Raw genomic sequence first — 27,513 nt, forward strand, 5'->3', positions numbered from 1 at the left:
TTTGGAGGGGGAAAGAGAAGGATAGAGAAAATTGGGAATATATACTCATATTTAAATGTAGCAAAGCAAGTGATAAAGTATTAAGAATGCATATGTGATAACTGGCTTTGTAATTGGGACATTGAACAAAAAAAAACAATCAAGTCACACTAAACCTTTAAAACTCTTTGGTTAAGCATCAGTTGGAGTAGTGTACAATTCTGGGCATTGTACTTCTGAAATAACAAAGCGGGAGAGATTTTATGATAGCAAGAATGAGGGAGCTCAGTTACAGAGATTTTGTGGAGGAATTGATCCTTAGTGAAGAGAAGGTCAAGGGAAAATCAGTAGAGATGTTAAAAAAAAAATGAGGGGGTTTTGATGGAGTAATTACAGAGAAAATAACTGGCAAAATGAACCACAGGTGAAATTAGGAGAATTTATTTCACACCAGATGGTTGTTAATATCTGGGACACACTATGCAAACAGTTAGTGGAATCATATTCCATGGAAATGTTCAAAAGGCAATTGAACATGTACTTAAAAAGGAATGATTTAGTTATAGGGAAAATACTGGGGTGTGGGGCTAAATTGAGAACTCTTTCAAGCAGCTGTCTCAAATGTGAAGAACAAATCTGTAAGATTCCATGATTTTATTCTACGATTCCATAATCACAAAAAAATTTCCAAGTGTTTTAGAAAATAATTATTTTTTCATTGGATATATTTGCTAATATATTTAAGAATGGCAAGCGAGTGCTGTAATTGTGACGTTAGTGTACCTTTAAGAAATTCTTTTTTTTAAAAATAATGTCCTCTGCAGCTCTCTCAGCCTCAGCTTATGCCATTGTTGATGAGTTAGCTGGAGAGGGCCTTTTATTGCTATTTCAGTAGTTTAAATGGGATTTTGTTTATTTTTATTTTAGAATCTTTTATGACACTGCATTATTCGGAGGAAGACAGGTTGGGAGGTCATGCATTTTGGACAGTTTTTCTTTCCTTCTTAGTGAGTTTAAGGTTTCATTTTCTGTTTGGCTGCAGTTGGAGGTTTAGAAGGGACATCACGCTGAAAAGAAGTGTTTCTCACGTTATCCCTGGTTTTTTGGAAATTCTGCTGGTTTGCTGAAAGCAAGACTTCTTGCCTTCCTGGAATAGAAAATCTGTTGCTAGCTTGCCAAGGGAGTCTCTCTCCCTGGTGTTCTGGGAAGCTGTTCTGACTCCAAGCTTGTGTGTGTGTGCCTCAAGAGAACTGCAGCATTCATCCAAAGGATTCAGTCTTAGCATCACGTAAGCATTATTCTTTGCTGTGTTAAGCCTGCGGAAAGGGTTTTTTGGTCTGTGGGAAATTTTGTTTGATTGGAACGTTTTAGGTACATTTGTTAAGGGTTATTCATTATCGTGGTTGTTTTGTTTGTAATTGATAAAAGTTATTAATTTTCTTTCCATACATGTTAACTATATTCGTAAATAAACTTTGTTTGACAAAAGCTCCCTAGTGTGTCAGTTGAATCATACCGTAGGTGGAACATATTATGCTTATCCTAGTCACATTCAAAGTGCAAAACTTATGATCCAGGCTGGCTTCATAAAACACTTGAGTTTCTGCCCTAAATTTTAACACTTAATACAGCTAAACTAATTTTTTTTAAATGCATAAACTAAGCATTTTAAGGCAACTGTTTTGTCCATCACCTATGAGTAACCTGATCGCAAACAATTGGAATTAACTTTAAAAACTATACAGAACCAGTTACTGATGTCAGTGTGCAGTTAGTTTCTTAGTAAATCAAATATTTACATACGCAATTAGCAGAAACTCGAAAAGTGATTCATTCAACCTCGATATGTGGCCAGTTTTGTGGATGGGGCTGACTACCGAAGCTGTTTTTGAAGTATCTGTAATTGCGCTATCTTAAAATTAAGCTCCTTATTCTGAAAGTAAACATAAGAAAATCTGCAAAATCACTCTCTCCATGTGGCTGGATTAAGTCAAATATTGGACAAACACTATGTGATGCCACATATCTCCTTGGACCAAAGGCAATAGGTGTGTGAAGCAGATGGATGTAGAGTTAGATACCGAAATGAGCCTGCATTCCTTGAGATTTGTGTAAAATTATTTTACTTGTCTGTGCACTTCAACAACACACATATTTTTCTAAATACCAATTAATTGTGCACCAAAGAGAATAACTCATCCTTAAAGTTGTTCAATATTCTACAAGATTTATTATTTTTCTTGCATGTGCTGTTTTGATAGAAAATTTTTTTTACCCCAAAATCTTGGCACAATCATCATAATACTTCATGGAATTCTTGACAAAGCTGAAACCATTAACATCACAGACATAGGATTGGCCATTAGCTCGCAACAGGTCAAAACCACAAACAGTTTGCTATCAAAAACAAAACATAGGAAAATTAATATTAATTCAGTAATAATAAATACAAATAAGCAAAGTTTTAAAAATTCTTTAAATGATAGCTGTCCCAACTTTGCACAATACTATCACTCAATTTCAACAGCTAATTGATAATTCAATGCCAGCTGTTTGAAGTCAAATCATCTATGTGAAAAGTTCCAATTATCATCAAATCTCAAAATGGTCACAGAAGTAATTTTCCCCAACAAATGCGTTCAATAGTCAGCAATTTTCAGACATTTCAATATAGAGGTTAAAACTGGTAATTTGAGTATCATACATATGCTAAAAATAATGTCCACAATCAGAATGTACATTAAGCTATTTCAGCATTATACCGTACCTCAGTAATTAAATGCAACTTGCAGTGCACAAGTGGAAAGAGTTTAAGTGAACTAATGTCAGGACGTTTCTCACAAATGCTTGAAAACATGTTCATGATTTTAAAGATTAGTTTGAAGTGTCCAAATTGCATTTCTAAAATGCGTAGGAAAAGTGTAATGTCCTTTAATTTTTAAACTATGGTCATTTTCTCCACAACATACGAGGCCATACCTTTAGTGTGTGCAGTTTTGGTCTCCTAGTCTGAGGAAGGGCATTCTTGCTATTGAGGGAATCCAGCAAAGGTGCGCCAGACTGATCCCTGGAATGGCAGGACTGACATAAGAAGAAAGACTGGATTGACTCTGCTTGTACTCACTGGAATTTAGAAAAATGAGAGGGGATCTCATAGAAACAAATAAAATCCTGATGGGACTGGACAGGCTACATACGGGAAGAATGTTTCTGATGTTCCGAATTTCACAGTAACTTCATTGCAGTGTTAATGTAAGCTTACTTGTGACTAATAAATAAACTTTACTTTATGTTGAGGAAGTCCAGAACTAGGGGTCACAGTCTAAGAGTAAGGGGTAGCCATTCAGAACTGAGATGAGGAAGAACTTCTTAGAGTTGTGAGCCTGCGGAATTCTCTACCACAGAAAGCTGTGGGGACCAGTTTGTTAGATTTGTTCAAGAGGGAGCTGGATTGGTCCTTGTGGCTAATGGGATCAAGGGATACGGAGAGAAAGCGGGAGTGAGATACTGAAAGTGCATGATCAACCATGATCATATTGAATGATGGTGCAGGCTCGAAGGGCTGACTGACCTACTCCTGCACCTATTTTCAATGTTTCTAACTTCATATGAGGTTTCACTTCTTCCATCACAATCAAACATTAAATTAAACTAATTGTAAGCATGCGTTTTATGCTACCACCTACCTTAAAAGCAAGGCAAACTTTCCAAGCAATTAACTTCTCTCGAGCATTTAAAATAACAGGATAGCGAACTTCCTTTCCTTCACTGTCTCGTTCAACCTTACCATCAAGAGCAGGAGATTTACGGGCTTCTGCATGAGCATAATCTGGTCCAACTGTGTAAACCTTAAAAAGTGTTTATTAGGAAAAATTATACTCAAGTTTGCTGTTAAACCTCAGACAATAGCCTCATTGAGAAAGGCAAAACAGATTGACTTTTAAGTGCAGTTTATTTATATCAAGAAAGCTAGTTGCCATGGAACATATTATTTTACAGTGCTTCTACAGTGCAGTAAAATCAAATTAATTATTTTTCCCTCAAGGCAAAAGAAATCTTGCTAGAGCACTGGGATTGTTATATGAAGAACTTCATGATGCTGTTGCAAATGAAATGGTTTAGATCCTATGTTGATCGTAGGCTGAAAAGTGCATTATGCTTTTAAAAATAGACGATATTTGAATATCCGTACCTTCACATCTGTACCATCTGTTGGCATAAACTGCTCATATATATAAGAACCTGTTTTCCGGACACTGCTTTCAGGGGAATAGACACTGCTTCTGCTGCCAATCTAAAAAATGATATATAATATTTACTTGTGTAGCATTTTAACCACATATCCACTTCAGCAGCAAGACTACCTACTTCCAACTCCTTGACATTGCTCGAATCCACCCTGACTTTAATCTGTTTTAAGTTTGTGTCACAAGTAGGCTTACATTAACACAAAGTTACTGTGGAAATCCCCTAGTCACCACACTCCGGCACCTGTTCAGGTACACTGAGGAAGAAATTAGCATGGCCAATGCACCTAACCAGCACGTCTTTCAGACTGTGGAAGGAAACTGGAGTACCTGGAAGAAACCCATGCAGATACAGGGAGAATGTGCAGACTCCGCACAGACAAGCACCCAGAAGAAACCCACACAGACACAGGGACAACTTGCAGACTCCACACAGTGACCCAAGCCGGGAATCGAACATGGGTTCCTGGTGCTGTGAGGCAGCAGTGCTAACCAATGTGCCACCATGCCACTCCAATGGTACTGAAACCCACAGCCTTGACTCTGCAACATCAAGAGTGGACTATTCCAATGCTCTCTCAACCCTCTCTCCCATCCTCCATCCTACTACATAAACCTTTATGAATCAAAAACTCTGCTGCCAGCATCATTACTCCTGTCTAGTCCCATTCACTCATCACCCGTGTTCGCTGGCCCTCAGTCCAACAACTCAATATCCAAGTTCTCATCCTTGTTCTAAAATTCCTCAGTGTTCTCATCCTTCTCTATCTTTGTAACCTCCTCTAGTTGTAAAGCACTACCAGATCTCCAACCCGGATTTTAATTGTTCCTTCATTACAGCCTGAGGCCTAAGCTCTGGAATACCCTACCTAAATCTCTCTGCCTCTTGACCTCTCATTCTTTGTGAAGCTCCTTTAAAACCGCTCCTTTTGACCAAGCTTTTGGCCGTCACCACAGGTGTGTGTGCGCGCGCACACAGTACTTTACATTGATCTGTTATTTGAAGCTGAACCCATTCCTTTCACTCCACTTTCAGCAACAGAAACATTTAGCTGCCTCAACCCTACTTCTTCACTCTCTCCTAATCTTGCCTCCCTACCTCACTATCTTTCTTTAAAGCCCTTTACAAAATATATCACTTGAATTAAGCAGTTGGTCATCTCCCTAACCCTGCCACAAAGTGCAGCCTTCACTTCTTACAAAGCCGCTCAGAATGTTTTTCTACATTAAGCTTAATAAATAAATGCCAGTTACTTAAAAACTAAATTCAAATCTTTTGAACTTTTCTGAATTAGCTAGACTCTTGTTTAAATATTATAATATACAAAGCGTACCTTTCGAAAGAGTCGTTGGCTTCCTCCGCCTGCAGATGTTGGATAGTAAATGTAAACATTGTGATCCTCCGCACTCACTGGCTTCTCCACAAATGGTTTTTGAAAGACATCCCCATTGACCTCGACATGATCTTCACCCTCTACCAAATTACATTCTAAGAAAAAAAGTTTCATTTTTTAGTTTTTTAAAAAAAAATTCTTTCATGGGATGTCATTGTCAGACAAGGCCAGCATTTGTTGCTCATCTCTCAGGGTGGTTAATAGATATCCTTATGTGATGTGTATTTTACTTTGAATTAACCAACGTAAACAGAACAATATTTAAAGAACTTTTATTTTTGCATCCCACTACTGCATAACTTGTTCAAACATTGTAGTTCAAACACAAGTATTCCATTCAACCATTACATGAGAGTAAAGAGGACTATTTGCTCTCTAAAGCAATAGAAAGGCATGCAAGAACAGGATAATTATTTTAAAGGGGTACTTTAAGCCAAGTTAGCATAAACTGAGAACACCCAAGTGGTTCAGGGACAGTCAGTATTGTGACCCATTGGGATGGATTTTACTAGCCCGCTGGAGATGGATTGGGAATCTGGAGACCTGCACATCTCTCCAGCCATGCATTAATCAGGACTAACCTTTTTCTAAACTTACTAGTACGTGGCACCGGAAGTAATCTAGAGATTATCATCTCCTGGGTCCTGTTTGTTAATCTACTTCCTAGCTACTTAAATTCTGCTTGCAGGAACTCACCCTTTTCCTGCCTACATCGTTGGTACATATATGTACCATGATTTCTGTTTGCCCTCCTCCTTCAGAATGAGAAACTTGAGCTTTTCCAGGTAGAACAGAGACATTTGGGAGAGGATCTTATATAAGTCTTAAAGCTGATTACGAACATAGAGAAAGTTTTAAAAAATACTTTAAATTAGACTGCAGAAAAAGGAGGCATACAAGTTCAAAAAAGCGTTCTGAAAATTACTGTTCAGCTATAAGGAATTTTTTCCTCAAAGTGAATAAAGTGTGGAATAGAATGAAGATATTGTTAATAACTAGGCGATATTAGTAATGATTTCATTCCCTCCATGTAATGTCAAGAAATGGCTGAGTCCACTAGAGACAACAAAGCTTATTGGTCTGGTTGCAGTGCAGCTCACACTGCAGTGCAACTCCAGTACAGCAGACCTGTACTCCAAAACTAGCTGTCTTTCCAGCCAGGTGCTGCAATACAGCTACAACAGTGATAATTTGAAAATTGCCTGTATGTCCTGTCAAAAATCCAATCCAACCAATTACTGACTATTAACCTACTCCTAATCAAAAGCCAAGTGATGGAAGGTGTTGTTGACAGTCATAGCCAGAGGCAATTGCTCACCAATAACCTGCTCGATGGTGGTCAGGTTATGTACCACAATTATCACTTGACTCTAGATCTCATTAAACAACAGTTGAAATACAGAGGCGCGGTGAGAGCATCTAACCCTTGTGCCCTCATCATCAAGACAGCATCTAGCTGTGTTGGCACAAAGGGGACCTGGCAAAATTGGAGTGGGTGAAGAATCTCGCTGATTCAAAGGAATGGTTGTTTGGTTGTTTTTGGAGGCAAGTCAACTTATCCCCAGTATATTGCTGCAAGAGATCCTCAAAGCTGCATTAATGGCCTAACTATATTCAGCTGCTTCATCAGTGACCTTTGTTCCATCACTAGGACAGAACTGGAACTGTTTGTTAATGACTGAAGAATGTTCAGCTTCGTTCATAATTTCTCAGGCAACTTCAAAACATTGACATGTCACATTAGCAAGACCAAGACAAACCTGGCTGCTTATCACCTGAAGAAGGGGCTCAGAGCCTCGAAAGCTTGTGTGGCTTTTGCTACCAAATAAACCTGTTGGACTTTAACCTGGTGTTGTTAAACTTCTTACTAAGTCGTAAATAACATTCATGTCATAGAGATGCTATACAATAATCATCAACACGAGAGAACCTAACCACCATCTCTTAATATTCAATGGCATTTCCATCATTGATTTCCCATAACCATCTTGGGTCTCATCATTGACCAAAAACTCAACTAGACCTGCCATATAAATCCTACTGGAGATCGTACCAAGATGAGCAGTAAAAGTTCATGATCAAATTAGTAATTTGATCAGCAGCCTGCCAGCTTCAACAACCACTTCCTCCTCCACCAGTACAGAATGCCTGCAATGTTTATCATCTGGTAAAATAGTAAGCACTCAAGTCTCCTCAAGTCTCCTTTGACAGCACGTGTTTCAAAACCCATCTATCACCTAGAATGACAAGGGCAGAAGGTGCATGTAAACATCACCACCTCCAAATTTCCCTGCACCCAGGCTTGGACACAGCCTTCATCGTCACTGCATCGAAATCCTAGCACTCCCTATCTAACAGAAATGTGGGAGTACCTTCATCACATTGACTGGCGCTGTTCAAGGTGGCTCACCAACTTCTTCTGGAGGCAAAGTATGGATGGACAACAAACTTTGGCCTAGTCAGTGACACCCATTTTCTGACAATGAGAAATAGAACTTCTCTGGATGGGTAAATCAAGATGAGCAAACCTCACATGCAATTATCTCAAGGAATTATAGCTTACAACAACAATACTATCAAATTGAATGTTATATCTATACAATATCAGTCAACAAAAAAGAGTTCTAGAAATGGGTTACCATCAGGTTTATCTGGATCACGATTCAGTATTGCAAAGCGTGGCAACTCAATCCCTTCTTCTTTCAAAATATGGTAAACTTCCCTCCTGCATATAAAAAGTCCGTTAAGCATAGCAATAAAATTCGAAGTTTTAAAAAAGAAAATAGTATTAGATTATGTACAATCAGTAAACAGCAGCTATAGGTTTACAATACAACTCCTAGAACTGTATGATGAATCTTTAACTAAGCCTTTTAAATTCCCATGCAATATCACAGTAATTAGAACGAAGATGCATATTAATCATAGCCTTATGTCCCACTTGTGCACTATATTAGGTAAAAAGTGGTTGACAAAATTCAGGCTTTGGTGTTCATTACCATCCTCCGGTTGAGTACTTACTGTGCAGTTTTAAATGTTATTTTGAATTTTGTCAGCATTACTGATGATTTCACACAAGTCAACACATTGATCAGTGAAAATAGTCAAAAACTTACTGGATGATGGGGAAAATAACCCGTCAGCCATTCATAATCTTCTTCACATATTGCCTGCTGAGCAATTTGCGCAACACAGCTGACATGCAGGAGTGTCAAAATCAAATAAGGACATGTCCCCTCATAGATATTTAACCTGCAAGAATAATTCCTGCTACCTGTACACCGCCTCAAAGCATAATGGCTGGAATTTTACCACCTGGTCCTCTCCAGAATCGGGGCGGGCGAGGCTCGCAGAATGGAAATCTCCGTTGGCCTCAGGCGGGATTTTACGATCTCGCCCGAACGAGGTCGTAAAATCCCACCCAATGAATCTATCCCAAAACAAGCAGTGTATAGAACACAACAGAATATGGAACATCAACTTCTTAGGCAGTCACTCTGGATCAAGGATGACTTGCTTCCTTTTAGGGTTCAGAGATGCTTAAGTTCAATGTGCGATCTGCAGGCTCTGCCATGTGCAGAATTGGTGGTGCTTGAAGCATCAGATACATGAATTGTTTGGAGATATGTGTACTCTCTCTGGTGCCTCGACTTATTCTCTGCTAGTTTCCTAACAAAGTCTTTCACTTTGTTCGGTGCCTTCCCAAATTAGTCTTCTCCATTTTGGTTGGTCACAAGCCAGGGATTCCCATGAGTCAAGCAAGGATGTTTGACATCTTCAAAAGAGTTTCTGCTGTCCGGCAATGGTCTGGGTTCCAAGTAAAGCAATTGCTTCGGGAATCTGCTATCAGCAGAGCTGGTTTTGAGTGATGAGCGCCTCAATGGTGGGCATGTTGGCTAGGATGAGCACACTGCAGTTAGACTACCTTTCTTACTACCTGATTTAGAGGATCTTGCAAAGGTGATACCTGCCAAATGTTGACCAATTCTCTGAAGCATATAGGAGTGCAGGGGTCGCTCTGGCCCGGTAAACATGACAATATATCAATGACTTGGATGAAAACATAGATGGGTGGGTTAATAAGATTGCAGACAACACAAAGATAGGTGGAGTGTAGAAGGTTGTCAAAGGGTACAGCAGGATATAGATCAGTTGCAGATATGGGCGGAGAAATGGCAGATGACGTTTAATCCGTGCAAGTGTGAGGTGCTGCCATTTGGGAGATCAAATGATCAGGGGAAGTACACAGTTAATGGCAGGACCCTTGCACACAAGGGTCTTGGGGTTCAAGTCCATAGCTCCCCAAAAGTGGCTGCACAAGTAGATAGGGTGGTGAAGAAGTCGTATGGCATGCTTGCCTTTATTGGTTGGGGCATTGAGTCAGGATGTCATGTTGCAGCTTCATAAATGGTTAGGCCATGCTTAGAGTATTACGTTCAATTCTGGTCGCCACATTACAGGGAGGATGTGGAGCCTTTAGAGAGAGGGTGCAAAAGAGGTTTACAGGATGCTGCCTGGATTAGAGGGTATGAGCTAGGAGGAGGCTAGACAAACTAGGGTTGTTTTCTCTGGAGCAGCAGAGGCCGAGGGGAAACCCGATAGAAGTCTATAAAATTATGAGAGGCATAGATAGGGTTGAGAATCAGAATCTTTTTCCCAGACTTTAAATGTCTAAAACGAGGGGGCATGCACTTAAGGAGAGGGGGGGAAAAGTTCAAAGGAGATGTAAGGAGCAAGCTTTTTTTAAAAAAAGTGGTAGGTGTCTGGAATGTGCTGCCAGGGGTGGTGGTGCAGGCAGATGTGATAGGGGCATTTAGATAAGCACATGGATATGCAAGGAATAGAGGGATATGGACTAAGGGCAAGCAGAAGGGATTAGTTCAATTTGGCATCACGTTTGACACACCGTGGGCCATAAGGCAAGTTCCTAGATCCACAAACACGTTTCTTTAGGTTGGCCGAAGATTGAGCAGACACAATGCGATGAATTTTGTCACCTATGTCTGCCCCTAGCAAACTACACACAAGCGTGGAGATAATCTACAGAACAGATGGGAAACTGCTTATCCTGCATTGCCTTCAATCCAAAATCAAAATCACTCCATTCAAGTCACTGTGCTCAGATGGCACTTATGTGAGCTCACTTAGAAATTGAGCTCCATGTAATTGTTGGTTCCTTCTCTAAGGCAACGGTGAACATGTTTTCCGGGTATTTAGTGAAACAAAAGTCTTCTTCCAACCAGCTCTCACAGGACAATAGACCCGCACATCATAGAACCATAGAAAATTACAGCTCAGAAACAGGCCTTTTGGCCCTTCTTGTCTGTGCCGAACCATTTTATGCCTAGTCCCACTGACCTGCACTTGGACCATATCCCTCCACTTGGACCATATCCCTCCACACCCCTCTCATCCATGAACCTGTCCAAGTTTTTCTTAAATGTTAAAAGTGACCCTGCATTTACCACTTTATCCGGCAGCTCATTCCACACTCCCACCACTCTCTGCGTGAAGAAGCCCCCCCTAATATTCCCTTTAAACTTTTCTCCTTTCACCCTTAACCCATGCCCTCTGGTTTTTTTCTCCCCTAGCCTCAGCGGAAAAAGCCTGCTTGCATTCACTCTATCTATACCCATCAAAATCTTATACACCTCTATCAAATCTCCCCTCAATCTTCTACGCTCCAGGGAATAAAGTCCCAACCTATTCAATCTCTCTCTGTAACTCAGCTTCTCAAGTCCCGGCAACATCCTTGTGAACCTTCTCTGCACTCTTTCAATCTTATTTACATCCTTCCTGTAACTAGGTGACCAAAACTGTACACAATACTCCAAATTCGGCCTCACCAATGCCTTATATAACCTTACCATAACACTCCAACTTTTATACTCGATACTCCGATTTATAAAGGCCAATGTACCAAAGGCACTCTTTACGACCCTATCCACCTGTGACGTCACTTTTAGGGAATTCTGTACCTGTATTCCCAGATCCCTCTGAGAAACTTAGATCAATGGCAATATCTTGGAAAATGTGGACCATCTCTTGGCAAAGGAACATTATAGCAACATGGGCAATAAAGAATGTTGTGAAATGGATAAGATTTCATTCTCAGTACATGGCTCTATGACTGAATCTATGCAAGCCTGATTTAATGTCTGTGACAGATTGGAGGTCAGTGGTGCTTCCAATTTTGAAAGATTAGATTCTTCAGACTTCTTTAGGGAGCTTGTCTGTCCTGTGTAATGTAGCATACTGGAGTATGTTAGACTAAGTCCATCAAAGGATTCACTATAATAGACTAATGTCAAAGAAGGAAGTGACATGTACTCATGTGAACTGACTGTCTAGGAGAAAGCAGCAACAATAGAAACCAGTGTAAGGACGTGTTTTTCAATCATTGTATGTACGTATTTTACAATATAGTTAAGTGTTTGCAGCTAGGAGTTATTGAAACCAATCCAACCCAACAACATAATCATGTATGGTGGCAAGTGGTAAAAAGATGGTGCTAGAAAAATCTCTACCCCAACCAGTGCTTCAAAAAAGTTACAGGCCTAAATGAGGCTGAAGCATGGCCAAAGCAGAAGAGATTTGCTTAATTTCAAGTCTCACAGCAAAGCCAAATTGTGAGCAGGGCAGGACACTTTTATAAGCAATAGACAACTGTGTGGATGATCTTTTAGTTACCCTGAGAGTCAATGAAGATAAAGCCACTAAGCCAGTCTTTGATGCACTCAGACACATTTTAATTTCCAAGAGAATTAGAGGAGGGGGCTGAAGGGTGGATCAGTAAATTTGCTGATGACACCAAGATTGGTGGAGTAGTGGATGAGGTGGAGGGCTGTTGCAGGCTGCAAAGAGACATAGATAGGATGCAAAGCTGGGCTGAAAAATGGCAAATGGAGTTCAACCCTGATAAATGTGAGGTGATTCATTTTGGTAGGACTAATTTAAATGTGGATTACAGGGTCAAAGGTAGGGTTCTGAAGACTGTGGAGGAACAGAGAGATCTTGGGGTCCATATCCACAGATCTCTAAAAGGTTGCCACTCAAGTGGATAGAGCTGTGAAGAAGGCCTATTGTGTGTTAGCTTTTATTAACAGGGGGTTGGAGTTTAAGAGCCGTGGGGTTATGCTGCAACTATACAGGACCTTGGTGAGACCACATTTGGAATATTGTGTGCAGTTCTGGTCACCTCACTATAAGGAGGATGTGGAAGCGCTGGAAAGAGTGCAGAGGAGATTTACCAGGGTGCTGCCTGGTTTGGAGTGTCGGTCTTATGAGGAAAGGTTGAGGGAGCTAGGGCTGTTCTCTCTGGAGCGGAGGAGGCTGAGGGGAGACTTAATAGAGGTTTATAAAATGATGAAGGGGATAGATAGAGTGAACGTTCAAAGACTATTTCCTCGGGTGGATGGAGCTATTACAAGGGGGCATAACTATAGGGTTCACGGTGGGAGATATAGGAAGGATATCAGAGGTAGGTTCTTTACGCAGAGAGTGGTTGGGGTGTGGAATAGACTGCCTGCAGTGATAGTGGAGTCAGACACTTTAGGAACATTTAAGCGGTTATTGGATAGGCACATGGAGCGCACCAGGATGATAGGGAGTGGGGTAGCTTGATCTTGGTTTCAGATAAAGCTCGGCACAACATCGTGGGCCGAAGGGCCTGTTCTGTGCTGTACTGTTCTATGTTCTATAATACAATTAAAAAACACAAAGTTCAGTAAACATACTCAGGCATAGAGAAAGCATTGATGGATTTATTAATGATTTGAACCGATTAGCAAAAGAAAGATTGAGAGTACAATAATTTGAAACAGGAGCTAATTAAAATGGAAGAGTTATTGAAGTAGCTGATTTAAAAAAATAATTAATGGGATTTGGGCTTTGTTGGTTAGGCCAGCATTAATTCCCCATCCCCAATTGCCCTCGAAAAGATGATGTTGAGCTGCTTTCTTGAACCGCTGCAGTCCATGTGGCACAGGTACACCCACACCGCTCTTAAGGAGGGAATTCCAGGATTTTGATCCAGTGACAGTAAAGGAATGGCGATAAATTTCCAAGTCAGAGTGATTAATGGTTTGTCGGGAAAACTTCCAAGTGGTATTCTGATGCAGCCACTGCCCTTGTCCTTCTTGCTGGTTTGTAAGGTACTGTCAAAGGAGCCTTGGTGAGTTACTGCGGTCTAGCTTGTAAATGGTACACACTGCTGCTGCTGTACATCGGCAGTGGAAGGAATGAACAAGCAGATTATTTCGTCCTTGTTGGTCTTAAGCTTCGGGTATTGTTGGAACTGCACTCGTCCACAAAGGGAAAAAATTTCATCTCCTGACTTGTGCCTTGGAGATTGTAGACAGGCTTTGGAGAGTCGGGCGGCGAGTTACTCATTACAGGATTCCTAGCCTCTGACCTGCTCTTGCAACCACAGTATTTATATGACTGGTCTAGTTCAGTTTCTGGTCAATGGTAACGCCCAGGATATTGATAGTGGGGGATGCCATTGAATGTCAAGGGAGGATGATTAGATTCTCTCTCGTTTGGGGATGGTCATTGCCTTGCACCTGTGTAGCGCAAATGTTACTTGCCACTTGTCAGCTCAAGCGTGGATATTTCCCAAATGCACAAAGACCTGGACATGTACTGCTTGTATCTGAGGAGTCAAATGGTGAACCTTGTGCAATCATTAGTGAACATCCCTACTGCTGACCTTATGATGTAACAAAGGTCATAGATGAAGCAGCTGAAGATGGTTGGGCCTAGGAGCTACCCCGAGGAACTCCTGCAGTAATATCCTGATGCTGAAATGACTGATTTCCAATAACCATAACCATCTTCCTTAGTGTTAGGTATGACTCTAGACAGGGGAACGTTTTCCCAGATTCCCATCAAGTCCAGTTGTGCCAGTGCTCCACCCGGCTAATCTTTATGTCATCCACAAACTTATTAATCCTACTAGATCGTTCCAATTGGATAAATTACAAAAATTGTGATTACAAAATGCTATTTGTATATTAGAAGTCTATTTCTTTTTGCAATTTAGTATTTTTGCTTTGTTCCTGATTAAGAAAACCTTAATTATATTGAATACTTAAATATCTTTATTTTTAAAAAGTGTGATTGTGTTGATTTAAATCAAATAATTAATTAGACGTGATATTAACTGGAAAATCAATGATGTAGACCTGCTTTCCCTACTTTTGTTTTTCACATTGGCCATTCACAGCTGGTATTTTATCTACATTATTGTTTTCTCTTTCCAAACTAGACTTACTAAGCTGAGCAGAAGTTATTTTTCTTACTGTATTCGATGAGCCTTGAACTACAAGCCAGGACAATAACCTTGCACTTGGAGTGGTCAACTAGTATGGATTTTATTTATTCAGTGAATGCTAAGTCCTAAAGCCAAGTAATTTCTTCTGGTCCTGCTGTGTTGGATGCAGATAGATCTCTGCTGAGTCTGTGAATTGGACACTCTATAATGTGGTGCATAGCTTGCTCTCTCCCACAGGCACATAGGGGGCTGGCACTAACACCCCATCTGTAGATGTTGGTCAAGCAGGGACCATGACTATGTTGAGGGTGGACCACACTTTCCTTGGAAGATTGAAACCAGTCAGCTGTTGGGTTGGGTTGGGGACCAAATATTTGTTTGTCGTGTCCAATGATTCCCATTCATTTTTCCAGGTGGAATTTGCAATGAAGTCCTGTGTAAGAGAGATTTTCCAGATCAACCTTCTTGATGGGAGTCGTACTTTGAATGGATTGAAGTGTGGAATCAAGAGATGGAGGTTGAAGCCTTGCAGTGCTTTTGAGAATTGATAAGGGCTTGTTTAACAGGCCCTTGTTTTGAGAAAGTCTGAATAGAGGCTGGAATGGAGACAGAAATTTGACCTAAAAAGGTACAGCTACAACATTCAGGGCTGCAGCTGGAGTGGATTAGTCAACCACTCAAGACTATGGGTGGAAAGGCCATCAACAGTGTGATTGACGGGAATGTCACACCCATGCAAGCTTATCCAGGGACTTGGTGATGCACAAACCAAAGGGAATTTTACCATTTTGGGAAGCTGTCATGAACAGACTAATTTGGGGTTACCATTTGTAATGTTGTATGTACTTGTGATAGAAATAGTCGCTTGGAGGTACAGAACTTCAATATTGCTGAAAAAAGAAATTTTCTTGTCAAAGTCCTTCATCATGTACTCATCAGAACAATTCTTAGTACCAAATATAAAGGAAAAAACAATTTATACTGCACATAAAGATCACACTGATAGTTTTGCAAAGAGATGGAGAATGCACCGGTCGACAGTGACTGACTGTTACTGTCAAGCATCGTTTGAAATTTAAACCAGACAGCTTGACTCCGATTGGTCAAGACACTGCCCTGAGGAACGAACCTGCAAATGGCTGTCATTGATTTGTTAGCACAAATTTTAATAAATGAGTATGATACCATAGCCATTACAAACAGTCGCTTGGTAGAACAGAACTTGAGTATGACACAAAAAGGAGACTTGCTATTGAAGGTTTTTATCTTGTACTCATCAGGACAAATGCAAGAATACTGAACTTCAAAAAGGAAACAAAAAATTAATGCTGCATGAGAAGAGGGTGCTGATTGGTCATGGAATTGCCATGGAGAATGCATCCGGGAACACTGATCTTGTGATGGGCCAAACAAATCAAATACCAGTAGGAGATCATTGAAGGAACAGTGATCAATGTATTGTGCATTTTAGGTTGAGAATGGAAAAGGACAAAGAAAAGTGCACAGTAAGAAAAATTAACTTCGGGAAAGCCAACTTCAATGGGGTAAGAATGGATCTTGGCTGAATTGGAGTCAAAGGTTGGTAAGAAAATCCACAGGTAATCAATGGACTATCTTTAAAGAAGTAATAACTTAGGTTAATTAAGGAAAGCCAGCATGGATTTCTTCAGGGTGAATTATGTTTAATGAAAACTTGGGAATTTTTTGAAGGGGTAATAAAAAGGGTTGATCAAGGCAATGCTGTTGATGTAGTGTGCCATGGACTTATAACAGGTGTTTGATACAGTGACACACAACACATTTAGAAAAGGTGTAGCTTTTAACAGAATAAAAAGAACATTAGCAACATGGATATGGAACTAGCTAAGCAGCAGGAAACAAAGTAGTAATTACTGGATGTTTTTCATGCTGGAAGGAGATTAGTAGTGGAGTTTCCCAGGAGTCCGTACTGGGGCCTTGCTTTCTCTGATATATATGACTGAGCTAGACAATGGCGTACAGGGCACAGTTTCAAAGCTTGTGGATGGTGCAAACTTGGAAGTATTATGAATTATGAGAAGGATAGTGTAGAATGTCAGAGACATGGGCAAATTGGCGAAATGGGCAGACAGGTGACAGATAAAGATCAACGCAGAGAAGTATGAGGTGATTCATTCTGGTAGCAAGGACATGGAGAGATAATACAAATAAAGGATACAGCTCTAAAGGCAGTGCAGGAGCAGTGGGACCTGGATGTATATGTATCTAAATCATTGAAGGTAGCAGGACAGATTGAGAGCATAAAGTATAGTGTCCTGGGCTTTAATAATCGGGGCAGAGAGTATAGGAGCAAGGTGGTTATGCTGAATTTGTAGAAGTCACTAGTTCAGCCTTAACTAGCTCTGGATGCTCCACTCTTGGAGGGATGTGAAGGCATTAGAGAGAGTACAGAAAAGATTCATGAGAATGGTGCCAGGAATAAGAAACTACAGTTATAAAAATACATTGGAGAAGTTAGGACTGTTCCTTGGAGAAAAGGTTGAGAGGAGATTTGATAGACTTATTCATGAGCGGTCTGGACAGAGTAGATAGGGGAGAAACTGTTCCCACTCGTGAAAGGATTGAGAATGAGAGGGCACAGATTTGAAGTAATTAGTAAAAGAAACAAAAGCAATGAAGAGAAACTTATTTGAAATGCAGCAAATGCTTAAGGTTTGGAATGCACTTCCTGAGTGTGTGGTGAAGGCAGGTTCAATTGAAGCATTCAAAAGGGAATTAGACTGTTATCTGAAAAGAACGAATATGCAGGGTTACAGGGAGAAGGTATACCCTGAGTAGTACGAAGTGGTTGCTCAGGGAGTCGGTGCGGACACAAATAGGTTGAATGGCCTCCTTCTGCACCATAATATTTCTGTGATCCCTCAAGTTTTTGTTTTAAATTCAGAAAAAGCAAGTCAAATCTGACTGGTTGAAGCATTGCCTAGGGGAATGCATCAGGCAACTGTTTCCCATGCTTTTGTTTAATTGAAAAAGGCGCAATGACTGGATATATTCAGTTTGCAGAGGACAGGACCCTTTGTATGAATATATATAGCTTCCAGCAAGCATAAGTAAGCCATGTTGTGAGCCTGACTGATAATCTTAAATTGTTGGTGCAATTCTTAGCATATTTCGGGATTATTCACCAAGTGCTGTCCATTGCAAAAACACATTTAATGTTGGATACTATGTTCTAAGTTTTGCAAGCACTGCCTTGGTTGCCAGACACTTACCTGTCTTGAATATTATATTGCATGTTCAAGTCATTAATAACAAATGGATTCCTGAGCTTTGCATAAGCCACTGCTTTGTCCAACAAAAATCCTTAAAAAGCAAAACAAAAAGAGACTAGTGAATTGAAGATTTCTAACTCATACCGAAAAAAAAATTCCATGGTTTATTGGACTAAAACAAACATGATAAAGAATGGTATATCCCAAAATTTGTGATACACAGTCATAGAGGTTTACAGCATGGACACAGGCCCTTCAGCCCAACTTGTCCATGTCGCCCTTTATTTTAAACCCCGAAGCTAGTCCCAATTGCCTGCATTTGGCCCATATCCCTCCATACCCATGTAACCGTCTAAACGCTTTTTAAAAGTCAAAATTGTACCCGCCTCTACTACTACCTCTGGCAGCTTGTTCCAGACACTCACCAAAATTGCCCCTCTGGACACTTTTGTATCTCTCCCTTTAAACCTATGCCCTCTAGCTTTAGACTCCCTTATCTTTGGGAAAAGATATTGACTATCTAGCTGATCTATGCCTCTCATTATTTTATAGAGGTCGACAAGATCACCCTTTAGCCTCCTACGCTCTAGGGAAAAAAGTCCCAGTCTATCCAGCCTCTCCTTATAACCCAAACCATCAAGTCCCGGTAGCATCCTAGTAAATATTTTCTGCATCTCTTTCTATAATAGGGTGACCAGAACTGCACACAGTATTCCAAGTGTGGCCGTACCAATGTCTTGTACAACTTCCGCAAGACGTCCCAACTCCTGTATTCAATGTTCTGACCAATGAAGCTAAGCATGCTGAATGCCTTCTTCACCACTCTGTCCACCTGTGACTCCACTTTCAAGGAGCTATGAATCTGTATCCCTAGATCTCTTTGTTTTGTAACTCCCCCTAACTCCCTACCATTAACTGAGTAAGTCCTGCCCTGGTTCAATCTACCAAAATGCATCACCTCACATTTATTTAAATTAAACTCCATCTGCCATTCGTCAGCCCACTGGCCCAATTGATCAAGATCCCATTGCAATCCGAGATAACCTTCTTCACTGTCCATTATGCCACCAATCTTGGTGTCATCTGCAAACTTACTAACCATGCCTCCTATATTCTCATCCAAATCATTGATATAAATGACAAAAAACAGTGGACCCAGCACCGATCCCTGAGGCATACCGCTGGTAACAGGCCTCCAGTTTGAAAAACAACCCTCTATAACCGCCCTCTGGCTTCTGTCATCAAGCCAATTTTGTATCCATTTAGCTACCTCACCCTGGATCCCATGAGATTTAACCTTATGCACAACCTACCATGTGGTACCTTGTTAAAGGCCTTGCTAAACTCCATGTAGACAACATCAATTGCACTGCCCTCATCTACCTTCTTGGATAGCCCTTCAAAAAACGCAATCAAGTTTGAGAGACATGATTTTCAACTCAAAGCCATGCTGACTGTCCCTCATCAGTCCTTGCATCTCTAAATGCCTGTAGATCCTCGCTCTCAAAATACCTTCTAACAACTTACCCACCACAAATGTGAGGCTCACCAACCTGTCGTTCCCAGGCTTTTCTCTGCAGCCCTTTTTAAACAAAGGCACAACATTTGTCACCCTCCAATCTTCAAGCACCTCACCTGTGACTATCGATGATTCAAATATCTCGGCTAGGGGACCCGCAATTTCCTCCCTAGCCTCCCACAATGTCCTGGGATACACTTCATCAGATCCCGGGGATTTATCTACCTTATGCACTGTAAGACTTCCAGCACCTCCTTCTCTGTAATATGTACACTCAAGACATCACTATTTATTTCCCCAAGTTCCCTAACATCCATGCTTTTCTCAACAGTAAATACTGATGAGAAATATTCATTTAGGATCTCGCCCATCTTTTGTGGATCTGCACACAGATGACCTTGTTGATCCTTAAGAGGCCCTACTCTCTCCCTGGTTACTCTTTTGGCCTTTATGTATTTGTAGAAGCTCTTTTCACACAGAAGGCATTCAGCATGCTTGGTTTCATTTGTCAGAACATTGAATACAGGAGTGAACATAAAGTTCACTCAAGACTAAGGTGTAAACTTACAAATTCAGTTTATTTATTGTCACAAGTAGGCTTACATTAACACTGCAATGAAGTTACTGTGAAAATTCCCTCGTCGCCACACTCCGTCGCCTGTTTAGGTACATTGGAGGAAGAATTTAGCATGGCCAATGCACGTAACCAGTACGTCTTTCAGACTGTGGGAGGAAACTGGAGCACCCTGAGGAAACCCACGAGGACACAGGGAGAATGTGCAAACTCCACACAGACAGTGACCCAAGCCGGGAATTGAACCCAGGTCCCCGGTGTGGTAAGGCAACAGTGCTAACCACTGTGCCACTGCACTGCCCATACTTCTGATGCAGAGCTTCACCCACTAGAGATAATCTTGGGAATTCGAGGTCTCTCTTTACTACATTTTTCCATCCATTAATAGTCATCGATAGATTATCTCCAAATCCCACATTCCCCTAAAAAAAACCAACTTGCTATATTTAATTTCTAAACAATTTTGTAAATATAATGGTTTGAGACTGATAATCTTGTGTTCCTTGCCCAAACATTTCTGGACATTGCTATGTGGGCATATGAAGAAAAATAAAAATGAAGGATAAAAATAACAGGCTAGTCACAGGAGCAAAGATTTAAATGAGCAGCTGCAACAGAATACATTAGCTATTAACAAACCTGGATCCTTCCTGCTGGAGTAATACACCTACATCCAAAGTGATACCATAATCACAGTAGCTGCTGCTTGAGTTCAGTTCTTCAAAACTACCCTAAATGCCAATTTTTGCCTGTAAACTACTTTCCCATTCATAATGGAGTAAAATTAAACCAGACTCAAACTCCAATCTCAACAACTAGTGTAAAAATTGACTGCAGTGTGATAATTGACCTCAGTAAAGCTGGACTTGGAAGGAGAAAAGAAATAAGCTAAAAATCGAAGGTTGTTATCCAGTAATTCCTTCTGGAAAGATGCATGTGGGTCTGTTAAGTGAAGCAAGACCATCTGCGTTTACCACATAACTGAAGTACTGGAAGGCTGTAAATATCAACACCTTTTGGGAAAAATCTGTGACAGTTACTCCTGCTCACAGCCTTTCCGATGGGCGTTTGCACTGAAACTTCTTGTGATTTAAAATCCATTTCAGCATCGCAGCCCCTACAGGGTTCTAAGAACATGTGAACAGTATACAACATCTTCCAGAGCAGTGGGGCAATTAAGCCAGTGACTACTTGATTTCTGCATTCAACTCCACATGCACAGACACCACGTGTTGCCTGTCAATTTATTCTTTAGTATCAGTAAATGCTGATAGCCTTAAGCAATCACAAAATGTGGGCAAATAATCCTCATGGTACAAAGAAAAGACACTGAATAAAGCAAATTATCTCAGCACTCAGTGTGGTCAGACATCAAATGCATCACAAAACTGCTACCTTTTGAATGGAAAGAAATGAGGCAATCACAAAGCGGCCATTGCTCCACTGGCTCATTTAGTATGGTGTCTTCTTCAAATATCACAGTAGTGATGTACTTGAACCTGCAAAGTCGTCCCAGAATCTCACTCATTGGCTTTGACTTAGATTTCTTGGCCATGGCACAAATTCCAACCACAATCTGCCTTTCTGGTGGCTACAGAAGAAAGCAAGGTCACAGCATACATAATTAATCAATAACTATGTAACAACCCTATTAAACTGGATATTTTTTCAAAAGGAAAATATAGGCAGCCACCTATATCTAATGAACAGAATCACGTTCTAAAACTTTAAATACGAGCCTTCACCAAGTGCTGAAATTAGTAGTTTATAATTTTTGTCTTTAATTCTAAATTTAAGCCTCAATTATCACATACAACAGTACATGTTGACTTCAAGTATATTGCTTAACATTGATTTCTCACATACCAAGAAATTAATCAGTACTTAACACTCACAGAATCATATTCTTCATCTTGATCAAAATCTTCAAACTCTTGAGGCTTCATTTGATGCAACAGTTCCACATCTTCTGACCCAAGAAAGAAGTTGTGAGACTCTGTTTCCAGGCCATGAGCAGACATGATTGTTCTGGTCTGTGCTTTCTATCAATAACTAGCAGCCAAATTACTAACAATGGAAACAACACCTTCTGTGCAGCCAAACAAAAGTTGCTCAGGCCTCGATATGTGGTTAACTGCCAAATGCATTTAAGTCATAACTGAAAAGTGTACATATTTAATCCGTGTACATTGTTAAGGCTTGCAGTACATCCCAGAGCACGGATATCGTGTGACAAGGTTACATTCTTCCATCTAAAAATAGAAAGGGCAAAATTTCACCTTGGTATTAAGTAAATGAATTTATCATTGGATAGATTCATAAGAACAAAAAATCTGCTATCTGTTAAGTCAGCCATTTAAATTTGTATGGCATAAACCAAGAAACTGAACTGTTTCAAAATTAAAAAACAACTAAAGTAACTTTTAGCCATAACAAATGACAGGAATAAAAATAAAGGTTAATGCAATGCTGTACACGGTCAGAATTGTTTACATAAGAAAAACACATACAATGAAAAGACAATGGGGTAGCCATGTCATTTAGTGGCAATTGGGGAAATAGCCCAAAATTTGCTTCAAATTGCACTGATTAGATTACTGTTCAAATTTCAATTTTCAACTAAAATTCATTTGCATAATCACAAATGTAAAATCTTCCATGAACCAGCACAATTGAGTAGTGTAATAGAACACAGTTGTTTCTTTTATTCCTTTTTCTATTTGAAAGTATCTGTAGAGTGCTAACCTGGTGCAGTTTTATCAATACAACTGAAAATGGGTTCATCTCCAAAAGAAACATGCGTACCAGCCCTTCACCCGAGTCATTTCATCCAAAAATCACCAAGTGGCTAAATCTATGCCAAACCGTTTAATTGGTAACACTAATTAGTTTTTGAAGTAGTGTCCTGATTTTTCAGCATATTAAGCATTATTGATATATTAAAAAACCTTCAAATCTTCCCTTTCGCCCAAGAAAATATTTTCAATAGCCTCCCCAAACCAAAGCAATGGCCAGAAACTTGCTATTTTGGCCCTCATGATACCAGTTCTACGGAAGGTCAGAACTAACTGAATCTTCAAACGAGCATTTATCTTTTGCACTAAGTGTTTTCGGATTAAGTAGTGAGTTTAAACTAGATTGGGCTAGCTAGCAGTGCTCACTCATCTCTGAAGGATTTCGGCTGGTATGAACAGAGGTGGTCTCGATAAGTGCATTAAGTATGCAAGCATGAAGACAGCAGTTGGTCATGGGGTGCAAGCTTGGGAATTTGGTGAGGGAATTCAGCAGAGTGAGGCAGGAGGTGCATAAGTGACTACCTTGACTTAGAGTTAAAAGAGTGTGTAGAGTGGCAGACTGGTTTGTAAGAGCCAGGGGACTCAGTCTGAGAAAAATCCAAAGTGTGACATCACCAGGAAACAGGTAAATAATTGGTTCAGGAGTATTTTGCTCATTTTTCTTTTTCAAACTTGGGTAATTGTAAGGTTTTATTGGAATATTTACCAGCAATAAGGTCTTGGTTTTAGTCTCACTATAAAGTAAAATTAAGGCATGGCAGGGCCACTGGGCCACGTGGAATACCCATCCTGCAACAGGTGGAAAATCATGGACACCTCCTCTGGCCTAGATAACCGTATATGCAGGAAGTGTCACTAGCTGCAGAAACATAAGCTCTGTGTTTTGGAACTCGAGTAATGACTGGAGGAACCATGGCACATTCGCGAGGCTGAAAATTATGTGGATAGCATGTTTGGGGGGTGGTCACATCTCAGTTTAAAAGGGCAAAGGCAAAGAGGCAATGAGTGACCGCCAGCAGTCCAAGTGGACCAAGCAAGTAGTTCAGGAGTTCCCTAAGCCTATGTCGCTCAGGAACTGATTTTCTGTCTTTGATACTGGAGAAGCCGAAGTGCCCTCAGAGAAGAGCAGCCACGGCCAGGTTTGTGGCACTAAAAGAGGCTCAACTGCGCAGTAGGAGAGGAAGAGGAGACACAGAAAATTAGCAGCATAGAATTCAATAGTTCCAGGGAACAGACAAGGCATTTCCGCGGCTGTAGGCATGACACCAGGATGCTTTGTTGCCTACTCAGTGCCAGGGTCAAGGATATCACTGAGCTGCTGGGGGAGGATGAATAGCCAGAAGTCGTGGTCATCATCGACATCAAAGGCATATGTGGGAAAGAGGGATAAAATCCTGAAATCAGATTTGAGAGAGCTAGGAGAGATTAAAAAGCAGGACATCAACAGCACTCAGGATTACTCCCAGTACTATGTGCTAATGCGTACAAAAATAGGACAATAAACTTAATGAATGATTGGAAACATGGTGCAAGGGGATGGGTTTCAGATTTCTGAGGCACTGGGACCAGTTTACACCTTGGCAGACCAGGATTCATATCACAGCTGGGAGATTTATTAGTGCTGTTGGGGACAATTTCACCTAGCTTGGCAGGGAGATGTGAACTAGAGAGGGAATTCAGACAGGAGAGAAGCAACCTGGTAATAGTTGGAATAAAAGTAATGAGTAAAATTGGAAGATGGCTTGAACAAAGTCCAGCATTAAATGGGGTTAAAATACAAAAAAAATTAAAAAGGCAAAATTAACAGCACTCTGAATGCACACAGCATTTCCAACAAAGTAGATAGATTGACTGCATGAATAGAAATAGGTATGATATCAGACTCACAGCAATGTGGTTGATTCATAACTGTCCTCTGAAATGGCCTAGTAAGTCGCTCAGTTTAAGGGCAGTTGGGGGTGGACAACAAATGCTGGACTTGCCAGTGGGGCAGCACAGTGTCACTGTGGTTGGCACTGCTGCCTCAGTGTCGGGGACCCAGGTTCAATTCCCAGCTTGGATCACTGTTTGTGTGGAATTTGCATGTTCTCCTCAGGTCTGTGTGGGTTTCCACCGGGTGCTCCGGTTTCCTCCCACAATCCGAAAGACGTGCTGGTTAGGTGTATTGGCCATGCTAAATTCTCCCTCAGTGTATTCAAACAGGCACCGGACTGTGGTGACTCGGAGATTTTCACAGTAATTTCATTGCAGTGTTAATGTAAGCCTACTTGTGACTAATAAATAAACTAATAAACTGATGCCCACATCCCATGAAAGACTTTTTAAAAATAAAATCAGACTTTCCTGCACAGACTTTCAGAGGAAATCAAAGCATTCACTGGATATATAGCTTAGTCCCAACATACATTACTTACATTTTCTCTTTTTCCCTCCCCACTGAAGCACAGTATAACACTTAAGGTTCCAAACAACAAAAATTCATGGTAGCAGTAATGGACAATGTCTCAAAATCCTGACAGAATGGCATTGAAAAGGAAGACAATATTAGCAAGGGTGTTGAGAACTGAGGCAGGATGGGGATTTAAAGAAAGTACAGTGGGAGAAGGAATGGCAAAAGATGGGGTGAGGAAGAATCACGTGCCAGGAGTGAAGTGGAGGTGATAAGGCAGCAAGAAGTTTGAGAATACAGAAAATATGAGTAAAGAACTTGAAGTTAGTCAGGAATGCAAAAGTGATGATGGGCTGAGTTAATAGAAAGGGGTTGCTAGGAGGAAGTGATAAAATAGGGAAATAATGACAACAATGACACAATAACTGCCACGGGATTTTGGGGAGAGGGTGGGGTGCAGGGAGAAATATCAGTCCACGACAATAAAAACCTACAGCCCTCAGTAGCTCTAATCACCCAGAATTCAGGAGAACAAAGAACAAACTTGCCTTTCACATCCATAATGCTTTACAGTCAATAAATCACTTTTGAACTGCAGCCACTTTATTTTGTACATGACAGCCAAATCACGCAAGTAAAAAGATTAATGAGACCAGTTATTTTGTTTTTACTTGGTACCGATTGAAGGACAAACATTGACCAGGTCACTAGGAAACTGCCCTACTCTTCTTTAAATAATACCACAGCATCTTCATATCTGTTTAAATGGGCAGCTGAAAGCTTCGACAAATTACTGAATAAAGTACAAAGAGAAGAAGCAACATAAACATAAAGATGGAAAAAAAACACTTGTAACATATTAAAAATCCTGCATATGCTTCCTGAACACATTAAGTTCCCTCCAAAAGTATTTGAGTCATGCTTCACAGAACAACATTTGAGAAAACTCAAAATTAACTTATAATGGAAAAAGCCTACATCAACATTTGCCAATTGCTGCAGATCCCTCAAAAGTAGGTATACCATTACAGTTATTTTATTGCATTTCCATCCTTAACCTTGCACCATAGTCCTCCTATACATTGATAATCCAGTTTATCTGGACTATTTCAGCCTCAGATTTGTTCTTGTGCTTCTCTCAGCGGCATAGGCCAGTGCCAGAGCAGGGACATGGAAGGTTAAATACTCAGTATTACTCAGGGAGGGAAACAACAGAACGCAGAGTTGAGCAGTAGCAAGGATGCAGGGTTAGGCAGAGCAGATTGGGAAACAGAAGTGGGAAAACAGAACAATGCATAGGGCCCAGATACTAAGTGTGACAATTAATGATCTCCTGTCTCACCATCTATCCTAATTGATGAAGGATTATGTGGGATGAAAGAATCAACAGGGCAGTTCAAAGGGGAACATTTATGAGATACTGCTAAACTCATGCTGTCATTGTAAGAAGGTTGGTGCAAAGATAATTAATGACCCCACACACCCGACATTCTCTCTCCCACCGGGAAAAGGCTACTAAAATCTGAGGTCGCATACCAACCGACTGAAGAACAGCTTCTTCCCTGCTGCCGTCATACTTTTGAATAGGCCTACCTTGCATTAAGTTGATCTTTCTCTACACCGTAGCTATGACTTTAACACTACATTCTGCACTCTCTCCTTTCCTTCTCTATGAATGGTATGCTCTGTCTGTATAGCGCGCAAGAAAATACTTTTCACTGTATGCTAATACATGTGACAATAATAAATCAAATCAAAATGTACTTGGTGGAACAGGAATGGGGAATTAGTGTAGCAACAAGGATGTGTGATGGAGGGCTTTGCTAATAGAAGACTTGTAGCCAAATTCAGTCTCACTTCCCCACCACTTCACCCTGAACAAAACAAAAAAAAGGCAAGCAAAAAGAGACAGCGACAGAAGAGCAAGAAAGACCCCATAGGAGAGAACATAAATAGCACAAGCAAAAGCGACAATTACCATGCACAGCAACCAATCAGCGGCTGCCCCATGTATTGAATACATTGCAAAGCATCATGCGACTACAATTTAGGAAAAACATTTTTTTTAAATTCACAAGTATTACAAGTGGC

General features: G+C 40.5%; 1 protein-coding gene across 15 annotated transcripts in view; it reads right to left on the minus strand.

Annotated features, from left to right (window-relative positions):
• Positions 1-27,513, minus strand: part of ppip5k2 (diphosphoinositol pentakisphosphate kinase 2) — a 165,104-nt gene that overhangs the window by 131,622 nt on the left and 5,969 nt on the right. For 14 of the 15 annotated variants that reach the window (XR_013498190.1, XR_013498188.1, XR_013498189.1 and 11 more), the window contains exons 2-9: positions 22,134-22,490; positions 21,634-21,829; positions 18,146-18,236; positions 8,260-8,345; positions 5,561-5,715; positions 4,172-4,273; positions 3,666-3,827; positions 2,255-2,376 (exon numbers count right to left, since the gene is read on the minus strand). Coding sequence is in view for 12 of the 15 variants with exons in the window: in XM_078214712.1 (XP_078070838.1) it covers positions 2,255-2,376; positions 3,666-3,827; positions 4,172-4,273; positions 5,561-5,715; positions 8,260-8,345; positions 18,146-18,236; positions 21,634-21,829; positions 22,134-22,259 (1,040 nt within the window). In the remaining 3 variants the exon portion in view is untranslated. The remainder of the gene's footprint in view (positions 1-2,254; positions 2,377-3,665; positions 3,828-4,171; positions 4,274-5,560; positions 5,716-8,259; positions 8,346-18,145; positions 18,237-21,633; positions 21,830-22,133; positions 22,491-27,513) is intronic. The other variant, XM_078214707.1, reaches the window with a different exon arrangement.

This window comes from Mustelus asterias, chromosome 6 (assembly GCF_964213995.1).
Source record: "Mustelus asterias chromosome 6, sMusAst1.hap1.1, whole genome shotgun sequence".
Lineage (NCBI taxonomy): Eukaryota > Metazoa > Chordata > Chondrichthyes > Carcharhiniformes > Triakidae > Mustelus > Mustelus asterias.